At 35.9% G+C, this 17,081-nt stretch overlaps 1 protein-coding gene across 11 annotated transcripts in view; it reads left to right on the top strand.

The window, feature by feature from the left end:
• CADPS2 (calcium dependent secretion activator 2) overlaps nucleotides 1–17,081 on the top strand; it is a 591,026-nt gene that overhangs the window by 401,671 nt on the left and 172,274 nt on the right. For 7 of the 11 annotated variants that reach the window (XM_061414559.1, XM_061414552.1, XM_061414556.1 and 4 more), the window contains exons 10-12: nucleotides 4,692–4,800; nucleotides 6,059–6,259; nucleotides 15,983–16,119. In XM_061414559.1, coding sequence (XP_061270543.1) covers nucleotides 4,692–4,800; nucleotides 6,059–6,259; nucleotides 15,983–16,119 — 447 coding nt within the window. Of the gene's footprint in view, nucleotides 1–4,691; nucleotides 4,801–6,058; nucleotides 6,269–15,982; nucleotides 16,120–17,081 lie in introns of all 11 variants that reach the window. The other 4 variants (XM_061414557.1, XM_061414550.1, XM_061414560.1 and 1 more) reach the window with 1 other exon arrangement.

The following is a 17,081-nucleotide window of genomic DNA, read 5'->3' as shown; positions in this document are numbered from 1 at the left end:
TGCACCTCTGCTCTTGGGATTCTCCAGGCAAATATACTGGAGTGGGTTGCCATGCCCTCCTCCAGGGCATCTTCCCAACCCAGGGATCGAACCCAGGTCTCCCATATTCTTTACTGTCTAAGCTACCAAGGAAGCCCGAGAATACTGGAGTGGGTAGCCTGTCCCTTCTCCAGGGAATCTTCCTGACCAGGAATCGAGTAAATGAGTTGTAGTATCTTAGAAATATCAAACTTAAAATATAGAAGAATTAAAGAGCATAATGTTAAGAAACAAAGATAGCTACATCTAAATTACTGTTACAAAATATTTTGACTCAAAGAAAAACTTGAAAAATTATTCCTATAATAGGTTACAGGCTTATGAAGTAATTAAGTAATTATAACAATATGTGAAATTGTAAACTCCAGATTTTGTGAAAGTTATATAAGGAAGTTATATACTGTATGTAAGTTATATACAGTAAAAAAAAAAAAAAAAGGTTTGTCTTACAGTAGGTAAATAAAATATGGGGTCAATGATGCCTTTGAAAACTTGTAAAATGGTATAGATTAAAAATAGGATGCCAAGGAATTTTTAGTGACCATATAGCAGAAGACAGAAATATATATGTAAAATTCATATGTATAATTGTATTGTAATATAAAATTCACATGTATATATGTATATATGAATTTTTAGTTTAAATGAGTTAAATGGACCTAGTGACAGATTCTTGGAATGGAATAAAAACCAAAATCCACATGTGATTTTCCTGTGATTCAGAAAATTTATTTTTCTGAATTCACAGACAAAAGGCTAAAACACAGAGAGAAAGTAGGATGACAGTGTTAAATTCAGATCAAGTTAAATTCAAGAGGAGGGATTAAATATATGAAAGGATTATACTTTTATATCAATTACAGATATAAACATTACTATAAAACAAATGAGGGTGATTTATCAAATATATACCTGAGAGAAGATAAATAACAAACAGATAATGCCTCAACTTGTTTGCTGCTCAACTCGCTTTCCTCTCTCCCATACCGTTAGTAGTCTTTGATGATAGATTCTTAGACATATCTAAGTAAATGTCTTACACCTCTCTTAAATAGTAGCTTTGCCAGAATTTGAGGCAATTAGCTTGTTATTTGGGCTTCCCTGGTGGCTCACATGATAAAGAATCTACCTGTAATGCTGGGAGACCTGGGTTCAGTCCCTGGGTTGGGAAAATCCCCTGGAAGAGGGCATGGCAACCCACTCCAGTGTTCTTGCCTAGAGAATGCCATGGACAGAGCAGCCTGGCAGGCTATAGTCCAAGGGGTCGCAATGAGTCGGACATGACTGAGCAGCTAAGCGCACAGAGCACAGCTTGTTATTTGGGAATACAGTTGTTTGTAAGTTCCAGAATGTGAATTCTAATGTGATACATTGGAAGGACTGCTTACTAGATTGTAGAGACTTGTGTTCTCCATTCCAGATAGCGTTCTCTTTCTGGGTGACCTTAGGAAAATCAGTTTCCACATCTGTGAACTTTGTAGTTAAAATCGCACTCTCAAGGGCTCATACATAACCCTCATCCCTCAATAGCAGTATGTTTCAGAGAATAATCTTTTGTTTCCTTTTCAGTGAAGCTTAGCTCTGGGAGTAGCTACTTGATTTAGTGAGAAATCATAGTCTCTAGTTTCCAATGTATTATTTTAAAATCCTTACTACATAATTGAAACCTGTAATTCTAGCAAATGTAACAATATTTTGTTCCCTTGGTCAATTTTTACTGATTAAATAAATACCTTGTAGAATGTTATGACAGTACTCTCAAAAAGTAAATCTGTAATGTTGAAAAATACAACAACCATATGTGTTATTATATAATATGTATCTGATACACATGTAAATAATATTTGGAATTTGTAATGAAGTTATACATTTTATTATGTTCCTTTACAGCTTTGAAGCTGCTTATTGTTTTTTGTTCGAAACAGCTTTCAGTTTGCAGTACATTTTATTATAGTGGTCTCTTTTCTTGAAGTAGAAATGCATGAAATATAGAAAGATACCATTACTTATATGAACCACATGTTTTTGAGAAGGTTAAGAATTTCTTTTAAAATGTGAATAATCACTCCCTAAATAGTTGTTTCCTAAATTATTTTTTGCTTTATTATTTGTTGTTTCATTTTATTTTTCCTGAATTTTCTTAGCATTTTGATGACCTTATGGTGAGAAACTAAATTTAGTGATCTATAAGTTCAGTTCAGTTCAGTTGCTCAGTTGTGTTCGACTCTTTGCGACCCCATGAACTGCAGCACGCCAGGCCTCCCTGTCCATCACCAACTCCCAGAGTCCACGCAAAGCCATGTCCATCGAGTCGGTGATGCCATCCAACCATCTCATCGTCTGTCATCTCCTTCTCCTCCTGCCTTCAATCTTTCCCAGCATCAGGGTCTTTTCCAATAAGTCAGCTCTTCGCATCAGGTGGCCAAAGTATTGGAGTTTCAGCTTCAACATCAGTCCTTCCAATGAACACCCAGGACTGATCTCCTTTAGGATGGACTGATTGGATCTCCTTACAGTCCTTGAAGTGATAATGATGCAGGTCACACTGGGCCACATTGAACTGCTCACCATGTGTCAGAAACCCAGGCCCAGAGTTAATCAGGCAGAGCCTGGGGAGATGGTGACATATATTAATGTAGAAAAATGTTTTTTATTTTTTATGGAGGTTGAATAGATGATTTTTATGGATAGATCACCTTGGCAGAGTCGATAAGTCCTACATTTCTTCTGAAATGTACTTCCAGTTGTGGTTACAATACGTTCTATGACATTAGTCTATCAAGGAGTGGGTCAGTTCTTGGCTGCAATCACTATCTGCAGCAATCTTGGAGCCCAGAAAAATTAAGTCGGCCACTGTTTCCCCATCTGTTTCCCATGAACTGATGGGACCGGATGCCATGATCTTCATTTTCTGAATGTTGAGTTTTAAGCCAACTTTTTCACTCTTCTCTTTCACTTTCATCAAGAGGCTCTTTAGTTCTTCTTCACTTTCTGCCATAAGGGTGGTGTCATCTGCATATCTGAGGTTATTGATATTTCTCCCAGCAATCTTGATTCCAGCTTGTGCTTCCTCCAGCCCAGCATTTCTCATGGTGTACTCTGCATAGAAGTAAAATAAGCAGGGTGACAATATCAGCCTTGACGTACTCCTTTTCCTATTTGGAACCATTCTGTTGTTCCATGTCCAGTTCTAACTGTTGCTTCCTGACCTGCACACAGATTTCTCAAGAGGCAGGTCAGATGGTCTGGTATTCTCATCTTTTTCAGAATTGTCAACAACCCTAGAGTAGCAAGAACCATAAGTGTCTCAAGTTATTAGATTCACTATTCCCAAAGCTAGCTTTGGGTGTTTTCCCAAATTAGAAAAAGTCGTCTTATAAAGTAATTCATATTCTTTGAGAAAAACTATAAACAGTGATGGAGAAGGAAACTGCAACCCACTCCAGTACTCTTCCCTGGAAAATCCCATGGAAGGAAGAACCTGGTAGGCTACAGTCCTAGGGGTCACAAAGAGTCGGACACAACTCATAAACACTGAAAAAAAAAAAAAACTTTAAATGACCTATAATTGTACTCTGCAATAATAACTACCGTTCGTATGTATGAATAGTGTTTACCAAAAAAAGTGCACTCTACATTTTCTTAAATCTTCTCTTTATGTTGTAATACATCTTAGAAATAGTAAAGAATTGTGCTGCTAGGGACATCAGGATGCATGTATCCTTTTGAATTAGTGGGGGGTTTTTTTCCATATATATACCCAAGAGTGGAATTTCGGGTCACATGGTAGTTCTAACGTTAGTTTTCTGTGAACCCTCCATGCTGTTTTCCATGGTGACTACACCAGCAACAGTGTAGAAGAGTTCCTCTTCTTCACATCCTCTCTAACATTTGTTGTTTGTGATCTTTTTGATACTAGCCATTCTGACAGGTGTGAAGTGATACCTCATTGTGGTTTTGTTTTGCAGTTCCCTATTGACTAGAGGTATTGAGCATCTTTTCATGTGCCCATTGCCATCTCTATGTCTTCTCTGGAAAAATGTCTATTCAAGTCTTCTGGCCATGTTTTTAATACATGGTTTTTTGATACTCAGTTGTATGAGCTATTTATATATGTCAGATATAAATCCCTTATTGGTCATTTGCAAATATCTTCTTCTGTTCACTAGGTTGTCTTCATTTCATGTTGATAGATGGTTTCCTTTGCTGTGCGAAACCTTGTAAGTTTAATTAGGTCCCATTTGCTTATTTTTGCTTTCATTTCTTTTGCTCTAGGAGATAGATCTGAAAAATATATTGCTATGGTTTATATCAAAGGGTATTCTGCTTGTGTTTTCCTCTAAAAGTTTTATGGTCCCCAATTTATATTTAATATGACTATTTTTTAATGGCTCTTCTGTTAATAGTTCATAGAATTTTGGCCAGGAGTTCATCAGTTTGGGAAATGCTGGATCATAGGCATAAAAGACCTAACTGTAGATGGATAAACAAAAAGTGCTTTCATCTCTGAGCAAGGTTTTAAAAAATGCTAACATTTAATAACATATGCAAATTTTATGTTATGGTTTTAAACTTGGGCAGTCTTCTGATAAAGAAAAAAACTAAAAGATAAATTTCATGCAACCAATATGTAAACTTTTTTTCTCATGCAGGTTAGCCAATACACCTTTGCTATGTGCAGTTATAGAGAAAAAAAGTCTGAGCCACAAGAATTAATGCAGCTTGAAGGATACACTGTGGATTACACAGATCCCCACCCAGGTAATTCCTAGTTGAATCACTTGTCATGCCTCTCCTATATTCATGAAATTCTCATAAATATCCTGTGTCTATTTTCCATTCAAACTCCATTCCATAAATGGAACATATTTCATTCATATACCTAGCTAGATAAGACTTGATGGGATTTAAATTATATCTTTATGAGGCTACTTAGTTTTAGCCATAACTCACCATCTCTGTTAACTTAGTGAAAGGATGAAATATCTGAAAGATACTATAATATGGAAATTATAGGATAAGTATCAGCAGTGCTTGCAGAAACTTCTTTACTGAAAAGCAAAAAGGTACAAGAGACAGAAATAGGCAAAGAAATGGCTAATGAATTACTACCATATATTATATTCTACTAATTTTCTCCCCAACAATGGATACTTATATTTCTCTCTCTCCCTCCTAATGTATTAATGCTTGGTATAGTACTGGATACTCAGTGTCTGAGATTAGTGAGCGAGTGAGTAAATGAATGATTATGTGGAGATTAATAAAATTAACCAGCAAGGTAAAGAAGTATATGGATTTTCCTGGTGTCTTAATGCTAAAGAATCCATCTGCCAATGAAGAAGACGCAGGTTTGATCTCTGGGTCAGGAAGATCACCTGGAGAAAGAAATGGAAACCCACTCCAGTATTTTTGCCTGGGAAAATCCCATGAGTAGAGGAGTGGGCTACAGTCATGGGGTCGCAAGAGTCGGACATGACTTCACAACTAAACAACAGAAAAGAAATATATGTATCTGCTAATAAATAGAATAAGAAATTAATATAGAGAGATGAAAAAAGAGTCAGTGATTATATCCACTAATAAATCACTTAAAATCCAAAATATCTTCCCTGTAAAAGAGTTTTGTAAAAGTAAAATACTGTACAATGCAAATATCATTTTAGTCTTAGCTGTATTGTTTTCATATATGTCTTCTACATATAGAATGAGAAATGTGCTAACAGATAAGGAGTGTCTTCTCTGGCATGAAATACCAGACTTTGCTATGCATTCTTGTGTGTGTTGCAGAACTCTGCTGTGTTATGAACTGTTTCCTAGGCTATTTTTAATTTCCAAAGTGATATGGAAGTATAAATCTTTCTCATATCATTTTCCCTTCAATTCTTCAATTGTGGATATGATTCAAAGGCATTGAGCTGCAAATAGCAGATCAGTTCTTTTCCATGAGACCATTTAATGAAAGAGGCTAAAATCTGCCAACTGTGTGAATTTTTAACAATTTTTTTTTCCTCCACAGGCCTTCAGGGTGGGCATATGTTCTTCAATGCTGTTAAAGAAGGAGACACTGTAATATTTGCCAGTGATGATGAACAGGATAGAATACTGTGGGTTCAAGCCATGTACAGGGCCACTGGACAGTCATATAAACCTATTCCTGCAATTCAAGCCCAGAAGCTGAATCCTAAAGGAGGAAGTCTCCATGCAGATGCTCAACTTTGTAAGTTTTGTTGAAAAATAATTTGATTATCAATTAATAACCTTAATAAGATATAAAATTGTCTGAGTCAAATTTGCTCAGTATTATAGTTTGCATCATTACCTGATTCCTAATTGAATAAAAATAGTTCATTTTAGTAGTCATAGAATAAGTTATCTAGCTTTTCACACAAACCTGGAGTAAATGGTGCGTGTGGTTTTCAGTCATGAATTTGCCAGGCCTTGGGGTATCTCTGGGAATCTCAAAAGCATAAGAGAAATTTTATTTAAACTTAATGTAATTTTAACTTATATGTTCTATTGAAATGGGAAGCATATTGCAAAATCAAATTGGCATTGCTAAGATTCCAGAACACCGAAACAATGAACTGTCACTTTTTAGAGTTGTTCTTAACAAACCAAGAGAATACCAGGCCTATTTTCTGATGTAAGTCAGGAAAACAAAAGTCATCAAGGCAACTTTCTTTTTCTAAATACCTTTATATCCATGTCACTTTCTGTATGCTAATTTAAATCATTAAGAACTAAATTATTCATTTTAATTTGCAAGTAATTAATTGCAAATTATGTAATAATGATAGAAACATTTTCAAACATAGCTTTAGTAATCATTAAACCAAATGTTTTAACTTCTTATACTCCTTTCCAAAACTTCTCTGTTTTCTCCTGTAATGTAATAAATCAGTTTGTCTTTAACTGTAAGCTTAAATTGTGACTTTTCATTCAACACCTTTCATTCTCAAGCTTCATCTCCAGGGGAACAACATTCTGACTTCTCTTACTTTTCATGCATCAAATAACTACTACCTGTTCTGCTTAGACACCGATTAGTATTACATTTAGACACCTTAAACAAAGGCACTTTAGGCCAAATAAAGATGGGATATAAGCTCAACCCGTCTCCTGCATGCTTTAGACTTCTTAGCATACACCTTCAAACTTACCTGATCCATCTTCAAACGATTATGGTACTTCATAATGTACATGGACCTCACAACTGTAGACTTCTGTATCTCCCTTCCTGGGTCCTGTACAATTCTGGTCATGCATCTTACTTCTACAAATGTTATAAATCCCACAATGCATTGACATTATTATTATGCCTGGAACAGTCAATTACCTTCTAAAGAAATGTAAATAATAAGAGAAAATATTATATACTCAAACATGTAGTTACCATTCCTAGCAATCTTTATTCACTTACTGAAACATTACACGTCCCGAAGGATGTCCTTTGACTTTTCTTGCAGTACGTGTGTAGCTTTTAGCTTTTTTATGTATGAAAATGTCTTCATTTTACCTTCATTTTGAAAGATGCTTTTCTTTCAGTTCTTTAAAGACTTTGCTCTGCTCTCTGCTAACTTGGTTTTTTTCTTCCCTGATGAAAAATTTTGCTATTATTTTTGTTTCTTCCTCTGTACATAATGTGTGTTGTGGTTTGTTGCCCACCCCCCTCTCAAGCTGCTTTAAAACCTTTCGCTTAAACACTGGTTTTGAGCAATTTAATGATGATGTACTTTGGTGTAATTTTCTTCACAAAAATATTCTTGAGTTTTATTCTAAGACATAGTTAAATTACTCAAAAGTAATTTAATCCTTTCAGGTTTAGCGTTTAGGTGGAGCCAAATAACATCTAGTCTGGGCTCTTCTGGTGGCTCAGTGGGTGAAGAAATCTGCCTGCAATGCAGGGGACCCAAGTTTGATCCCTGGGTTGGGAAGATCCCCTGGAGAAGGAAATGGCAACCCACTCCAGTATTCTTGCTGGGAAATCCTATGAACAGAGGAGCCTGGAGGGCTGCAGTCCATGGAGTCACAAGTGTTGGACACGACTTAGTGACTAAAACACCACCACCTGGGTGCCAACTGATGAGCAGTGAAAATTGAAGTTTTACCTTCTGGCTGTTGGAAACAAGCACTGTTCTAGTCTCTGTGTGCATGTGGGCACTGTCCCCTCTAATCCTTTGAGGATTCTTCCTCATCCTCATATTGTTGCCTCCATTGAGTGATGTGGTCAGTATTCATTTGAATACGGAGTGGGGTAGGGGGAAGAAACAATAAACTTTCCTGCAAATTTCAGCAGCCTTGACCTTCCTGAACTGTCAGCTCCCATCTTCTCAGCCCAGAGAGACCCTTAGCTCTCCCTGAGTTCTTCCCAGAGCCACCGCTTTGAAAGTTTCTCCGGGTATTAATCTGAGGCAGCTAAAAGGTTCATCTCATTGGTTTCCCCGCCTCTCAGAAATTACTCTGCTATGTTGCCGGATATCCAAAATTTTGAGAACTTTCTTAAAAGTATTTTTAATGATTTTTTCTTTAGTTGTTTCAGGTAGGAGGGTTAATCTGCTTTTAATTACACTGTTTTGACCAGAAGCAGAGTAATTGTTTTCTTTGTTAGAGCAGTATTTCTCAGCAAGACTGTCATTTTGGGCTAGGTAATTCTTTGTTTCAGGGGTCGGAGGGGAAGGCTGTCCTGTGTATTATGGGATGATTAGTAGTCTCCCTGTCTCCTACCCACTAGATCCCTGTAATAATTGACTCCACTGTCCCAGGTCTAACGACCAAAATTTTCTCTGCTGCTGCTGCTAAGCTGCTTCAGTTGTGTCCAACTCTGTGCGACCCCATAGAAGGCAGCCCACCAGGCTCCCCCGTCCCTGGGGTTCTCCAGGCAAGAACACTAGAGTGGGTTGCCATTTCCTTCTCCAATGCATGAAAGTGAAAAGTGAAAGTGAAGACAGTCAGTCATGTCTGAATCTTTGCGACCCCATGGACTGCAGCCTACCAGGCTCCTCCGTCCATGGGATTTTCCAGGCTAGAGTACTGGAGTGGGGTGCCATTGCCTTCTCCAAATTTTCTCTAGATGTTGTCAAATGTTCCAGGGGACAGAGACAAAGGTGGGGAAGGTTACCACCATTTAAGAACTGCCAAGTTGCATTGACTTGGAAATTATTTTTATGAAAATGTCTCCCTAATTCACTTGTGTTCCAGTATTTTTTCCTTCACATCTTGAGTATAAGGAATACCCAAGACATATACTGGTGTTATAAAGGATGTTGTTGTTCAGTAGTGAAGTCATGTCTAACTATCTTGCAACCCCATGGACTGTAGCCCGCCAGGCTCCTCTCTTCATGGGATTTCCCAGGCAAGAATCCTGGAGTGGTTTGCCCTTTCCTTCTCCAGGGGATCTTCCAAACCCAGGAATCAAATCTATGTCTCCTGCATTGGCAGGTGAATTCTTTAGCACAGAGCTACCAGGGAAGCCCGTATTATAAAGGATATCATCCATCTTGCACAAAGTGGAAAGAGAAGTGGTTGGGAAGCACTGGGTCAAGAACATTAAAATCATGACTTCCTGATATGGATTTAATAAAAGATCTGATAATCAGTTTAGTAAGAGAGCCATATAATGTCTTCCCAGCAAAATCTTTCCATTGGATAGCAATGTACTATGAAGGCAGTGTTGATCAGCCTAAGTGGAACTGAATTTTTTAGCCCCTTGATTAACTTGCTTTAAAAAAGCTAAATTTGTTCTAAAAATCCAAACTGTTCCAGTTGTGTTGAGGTTTTTTTTTTATTTACTCACAAACCCTGATGGTTTATCTTTAAAATGAAAGGAAAGAAGAAAGAAAAATGTATTTCTGTCTCATCTAAATGAGATACTGACCATGACCTTTATCATAGATGCCATTGAACTGATCCAGAGAGTAGTTTTGCCTTAATTTTCCTCTCTTCCTTGACCTCCGTATTATTCCTTTCTCTCTTTCTTGATCATCTCTTGGAAAGACAACTTCTAGAGTCATTAGTGGAAACTGAGAAAATGACATAAAATTAAAATGACTAGAAATAAATGTTTCTAACCCATTTAAATATGTTTTTCATTTCTTTGCTGGCCTATAGCTGGTAAGGGTAAGTATTTTTATGACTTTTTTTTTGCTTTACCATATTAAAATTTTTATAATGATAAAATTTTTTCAAGTAATATCATGATCTTATTTACAGTATCATGATACTGCTTTCTAGGCAGAACTGGAGTATTTACAGTAACCTTGTCACTTAGGAAACAGAAACGCTTATTTTTGCCACAACAGGGAAGTAAAAACAACCTAGCATCTCTCATTCATGTGAGCATAAGGGAAATTGCTATGAAATTGTTACTATAGCTTGCAAAAATGCCCTGTAACATTAAGTGAGAAAATGCTAAATTATATATGTGATATTATTGTCACTGTTAAAATTTTTTTAATATAGGTAGAATTATACCTAAAATATTTACAGTGGATGAGTTTAATTAGAGGGATTGATTGCTAATTCATTGCCTCTGTTTCCTGAATTTTCTTTGAAGAATCTATGTTATAACTTTAAAAAGAAAAGCTCAGTTTTAAATCCAACCATACTGAATGGTTAGGAATAGTCAGAACAAAATAATAATTATCAAATCTAACTTATTAGGAACAACATTATTATCTTTTTTAAAATATAAATAATGGTGTGTATTCATAGATTTATCTGATAAGTGGATGTGTTCTACTTCCCTGTTTCATTGACTTTTAAGATACATGGAAATTCTAAGGAAAAAAGTGACTTAAAGCAAGGCTGAAGGAATGCTATCCAGGTTTTCTGCTTCAAACTGTGCACTGTCTTTTGCCAAACTGCCAGACATTGTTTGGTTAAACTACCCTTCATTGTTATCCCCAAAAAACAAAAGATTATGCAAGCACCTTTTAAAAAAATTTTACTTTCACTTTGGCACAAACATAATATATTGTGTTTGTTATCTAATACAATACAGTAATAGCTGACTTTCAATAATAAATCAGTGTCAAAAATGAACCTGAGTACTTCCTTTCAATGTTAAGCCAAATTTTTTAAAAATTCTTTAGTCAGATTGTAAGCTTATATTTAATTTTTTAAGCTAATTTCTCCTCACTGACCCTAGTAAGTTAAATTTCACCCTTCACTGGTAAAATATGATGAATAGATTATTTAAAATAAATGTTTACTTTACTATGATTATAGGTCTATATGTGTTGATTAAAATGGCCATCATGTAAAAGTATCATTTGTTATCTGCTGCAGAAAGTAAAACATATAAATCTGTACATTCATTTTTAATGTATTCACCAAAATAGGCCAAAAAATTATTTGATTTAATAATAGAGGTATGAACAGACTCCTCTAGAAACAGTATCTACCAACTTTTTCTCTTAGGTCTTCAGCATAAAACATACAGGAACATACCAACTAGATAAATCTACATAAAATTTTAAAACATTAGCTCTTCCTATTAAAGGCTATATGTGTGCCATAAAAAGGGAAGTGGTAGTTCTTTGTGTCACTTTTAACTTGCTGTGAATCTTCAAGCTAATGAAGGTTGGAAGCTAAAAGGAAAGTTTAATTGGAGTGGGAGGTGGTGAATGGCTACAGGCAAACCCCTAAACACAGGGTAATTCTAAAACAAGTTGTTGTATTTCCAAAGGTTTATTTGCTACTTTGTTTAGCTCAAGATTTTGCAGAAGAGACAAGCTCTCAGCTAGCAGCACCCTCTTATTAGTCCTTTTGGTACCTGGGTCCCAGGCCTGGACCCCTGGGCACAGAATGGTCTTAAAAGGCAAATGAATGGCCTCCTCCTCTTCTTCTTGCCCTTTCTCCCAACTGTATTTTACCTTCCCTTTGCTCTGTTAATCTCTAATCTCTCTCACACCAGGAACAGCAAAAAAAAAAAAAGAAAAGAAAGGAAAAACATTCAGCATCCTTAAAACTAGTTGCAAAGGAAAGAGAAACATTTCAATTAATTTTTTCCTTTCTCACATTCTGAACTCTGACTTAGGTGCCCTTCCTAGGGTTTGGGTTCACTGTGGTCAGCTCCCACCAAATAGCCCTCCCAGCATAGTGGGATCTGCCAGCTTGCTAATAGACCTCACAGGGTTTTCTATGCTAGCTATTTTCTAGTCAGTGTTAACTGTTTAGATTGATACTGTGAGCCTACTTATTAATCTTTTCTCTTGACGTCTGACAGCTATTAATGAAAAACTTACATTTTCAGATCCTGTTTAAATAAAGCCTCTAACATTTCTTAAATCTATTGCAAATAGTAATCTTTCTCAATTTGAGTTTTATTCCATCCACTTTTACGACACCTGGTGACAGTACTACCTAAAGACTAGAGCATGTATCCAACTGTTACCATAGAAAGTCTCCACCAGTATGCTCATTTACCATGTCTAACATCTGTACTTAGTCCATAGGTTAATCATCACAATTTATGACAGTTTTATAGTACATTGTTTCATCTCATATCTCGTTGGTTTCTTTTGATAATTTCCTTATATTATTTCAGGGGACAAACTAAACTACCTTTGAAGAATTGATTAGTGCCATGAATAACTTTCTGTTTAAGACTAGTTACCATACTTTTGTGTTATGATGAACATTAACTGAAGAGAATCAAGTATAACTCAGTTTTAAAGCAAGCTTTCCAAGCCTTCGATTTGGTTACATAATTGATTGAAAGCATGATTTCCATTTAATCCAATTGATAACTCTGTGTTACCCCCACAGTTAATTGAAGATATGTTATACCAAGAGAAAACTATATGGAAAATATAATTTTATAAAAATAAGAAACTAGATATTTAATACTAGCTAGATCTGCAGATGGTGATTGCAGCCATGAAATTAAAAGATGCTTACTCCTTGGAAGGAAAGTTATGACTAACCTAGACAGCATATTAAAAAGCAGAAACATTACTTTGCCAACAAATGTCAGTCTAGTCAAGGCTATGGTTTTTCCAGTGGTCATGTATGGATGTGAGAGTTGGACTGTGAAGAAAACCGAGCGCCGAAGAATTGATGCTTTCGAACTGTGGTGTTGGAGAAGACTCCTGAGAGTCCCTTGGACTGCAAGGAAATCCAACCAGTCCACTCTAAAGGAGATCAGTCCTGGGTGTTCTTTGGAAGGAATGATGCTAAAGCTGAAACTCCAGTACTTTGGCCACCTCGTCTGAAGACTTGACTCATTGGAAAAAGACTCTGATGCTGGGAGGGATTGGGGGCAGGAGGAGAAGAGGACGACAGAGGATGAGATGGCTGGATGGCGTCACCGACTCGATGGACGTGAGTTTGAGTGAACTCCAGGAGTTGGTGATGGACAGGGAGGCCCGGCGTGCTGCAATTTATGTGGTCGCAAAGAGTCAGACACGACTGAGCAACTTAACTATGAACTAACTACTTTCCTTTTTTACTTTGGTTCATGAGAGAATTTTAAAATGAAATGTTTTCCTACAGAAAGATCAAAACTGTCTCCTTTATAATTTATTTTTATTCATAAATTCAAGAAATATAGTAAAGTAGTACATGGTGAAGTATGTTTGCATAAAATATTTTGAATTGTGCTGATCAGACAGAAGTAAATAGTAAAGTAGAAAAGAAGTAAATACTCAGGGTCTTTACAGCCTGTGTTTGAAAATGGGATAATCCCTAAGAGAACATTTCCCTTTCATCGAATTTATAGCCCTGGAGGGATTATAGGGTTTTTTTTCTTTTTTTTAATAAAAATTGTAGCAGGTTTGCCTGTATGTTTTTTCACTGTCAATATATAGTCTGTTTGTGGCTTAAATTGTTATTGTAAGTATTATTTTTATTGGTAATAGTATTTGCTAGAAAAGTACTTATCCATTTATGTGTGTAATTTGGAAAAGCTTATCACACTAAATAATATATGAGTTATATTTCATGAGAAAAATACTTCATAAATTCATTTTTGAAAATAATTACAGAAATGAACTATTGACTCAATTTTTTCATGAACTTGTATATTTTATTTAAAGACTGTACACCTATTATTTTAAAATAAGAATTTCCTTCTATAAGCCTTTATAGTAAAAGGGGAATTATGGATTTTTTTTTCTCTGAAATATCTGCATATCATGTTCTCAACAGGTAAACCATTAATGGGTGTTATTTTTAACATCTTGTTATGACCTTCTCTGGCAAAAGAAATAATGAATAAAATTCAGCAGATGTTTTTTAAAATTATAATTTCCTAAAGGTGATGCTAAAAATTTTTTTTTAAATGGAGAGATGAAGATTCTAAGATAAATTCTTTAAAATATAAAATCTTATTTTATAATGGGTGCCTTGCAGTTTTCAATATTCTGCCTTCACATTTGAGATAATTTCACATTATCATATATTTAACTATATTAAAAGACGATCAGACATAAGAATAAATACAGGAGAAGATGGATTGTCTCATTTCTCAGTTCAGGAAAAGCAGTTTAGTTCAGTGTTAAATGCAACTAATACTAATTTACCACATGTAATGTATTTAATCTCAGATAAGCAATTATTAGATGTAAAAGAATATATATGCCACTTCCTCCAAGGACAGAACCTCATACCTCACATCGTTGATGAGTGGCCATTCATTGCTTCCTTGCTGTGTTCACCTTTTGATATCCTTCATTGATGTGAGATATAAATTAGTTTCTGTATCTTTTTTTTTTTTTTTAACATGTGATTCTGAAGACCCTTCAGCTTGAATTATATACTTCTTCCATCCACAAATATGGCTGAAAGTTGAACTTGACATGGATCAATATGATCTGGGCTAAATATCTAAATGTGACTGATTATGTTAGCATCATGTCCACAGATCAATATTGAGTTTTATTATGAGCTGGACTCTATAATTGGGTGTAATCAATAAACTTTTGTCTCCTTTCCTATTGCAGTTTTAGGGTTGGACCATCTAGGTTTTTAAAAACTACATTTAGCTTACATTTAGAACTGTGCTGCTTGTGATGACCAGAAATGAGATCTCTCTGTGAATTTTAAGGAACAATGGAGCCTTAGCCCGACCATTGTGAGGAGAGCCCACTTTGATCTTGATAGCTGGTTGCTTGCCCAATATGCGCAACATCTCTTACGGAGCTAATGTAGTAACACCCCAGCACTCCTTTGGGGTGGTGTGTGGCTCGCTGTCTCTATCGTTAGTAAAGGACTCACATTGAAGACTTTGACAAAACATACCATTAATGAAGGCAATCATAAAAGCTTGCCTTTTGATAAACCCGCAGGGTCTACAGGCGTTGAAAGATGCAATCTGTGAAGAACAATAAATTTGGGCCTTTGATTGAAGTGCCATTTGGGACGTTGTGCTTTGTCTGCATATTTGCACAAGCATGATGTTCCCTTTTTCATGTCTCTTAAACTTGAAGCCTGAAGCATTCATTGCCATTCCTACATTAAAGTTGGTCCCATTAAAAGCTCCCTACAAAAAAAAGGCTGGAAGTGATCCAGCTGAAGCAAGTGTGTTCATTTCTGCCCTAGTTTGCCATTTGGAAAGCAGGCTTCTAGCAATCGTTGTCATTTTTTTTTTATGAATAGACCTGGGCTGTTTTCCAGCTCAGTAAATATATACTTAAAATGTATCAACTTTTCTTAATATTGGGGTGGGGTGGGATTATTTCTGTGGTAGATATTTGAAGTAGCTTTGAATGAAAATAGAATTTCCTCCTTCCAACTGATTGGCAGGTTTTTCCCTGACATTTTTATTTAGGCTACAAAAAATATTGTATTTTATGGTTTTTGCTGAATTCATGGCCTCATACTTTATGTAGTGCAAAGTATTTATCTGTTATGAGACATTCATTTTGTGTTGTTCAAAAACCTCATTTTCTATTATTATTAAACCAGAAAAATAAAGGTTCATGCTTTTCTGAATTCACAGACGCAGACCGTTTTCAGAAACATGGTATGGATGAGTTTATTTCTGCGAACCCCTGCAAGCTGGACCACGCCTTCCTGTTTAGAATACTCCAGAGGCAGACTTTGGATCATAGGCTGAATGATTCCTATTCTTGCTTGGTTAGTACAAACCTATCTCATCCCCTATAGGTTAGAGTGAGAGATTTTTTAAAGTGAGAAATACTTGTTATGGGGCAGCCTTTTATCCCTGACTCATTTAATAACTATAGTTGGAGTTAGGGATAAAGGATTCCAATCAATTGCTTCCCAATTTGAAAATTATACACTTGAAGATCACTGCTGTGCCACTTAATAGCCAGGAGAAAAGACTTCGAACAGACGCTGAACTGTGGTTTCTTGGTCCCTCTGGAGAGGTGGAATGAAAATAGAAGGCTTTACTAAAGACTAAAAAAATAACTTCTGATAGTATTTACTAACACCTATACAGACATTTTAAGGTTTAAATTCTGCTCACCAAATGGTGATACCATTCATGTCTCTCTCTCATTCCTACAAAGACTACCTAAGTGACAGGGGAGAGTAACCGTGTAATACACAACATTATGACGGCTGTGTGTAACAGAGGAAAGCTTTAGTTTCATCTAACCCTCCAAAAATAATTGGAATTACTTTATTAAAAAAAAAAACACATTAAGAGTAGCTAAACTGCTACTTTTTGTTTAAACCAGCAAAAATTTGGAATGCAAGGTATAATTTACAATTAGAAGGGAAGGAATCCTTGACTCCTTAGAATGTGTGCATTGAACTATAGCCTAAAAATCTCTTGTGCCTTTAAATCCAAAGATTTATTTTGTTGGTGGCAATTCCTCTGAAATTCCTCTGGCCAGAATCTTCATATTTATATCACCACTTAGTCTCTTGGCTACTGAACATGGTAGCTGCATGCAATACAGTTGCACTGTCTTTAAGATTTTAGACCGGACATACTCTAAGCTCATCAGAGATGTTTCAACAGACAGGAAGAAATGGAACAACTTACTGCCATGATTATGCTGATGTTCATTAATTCATTTATAGACTCACTATTAAGTACGTGTTATTCAGCACGCAGTTGTGTAGCT

Source organism: Bos javanicus, chromosome 4, assembly GCF_032452875.1.
Source record: "Bos javanicus breed banteng chromosome 4, ARS-OSU_banteng_1.0, whole genome shotgun sequence".
Lineage (NCBI taxonomy): Eukaryota > Metazoa > Chordata > Mammalia > Artiodactyla > Bovidae > Bos > Bos javanicus.
Note: the sequence above shows the minus strand (reverse complement) of the source record. Positions and strands in the feature narration are given on the sequence as shown.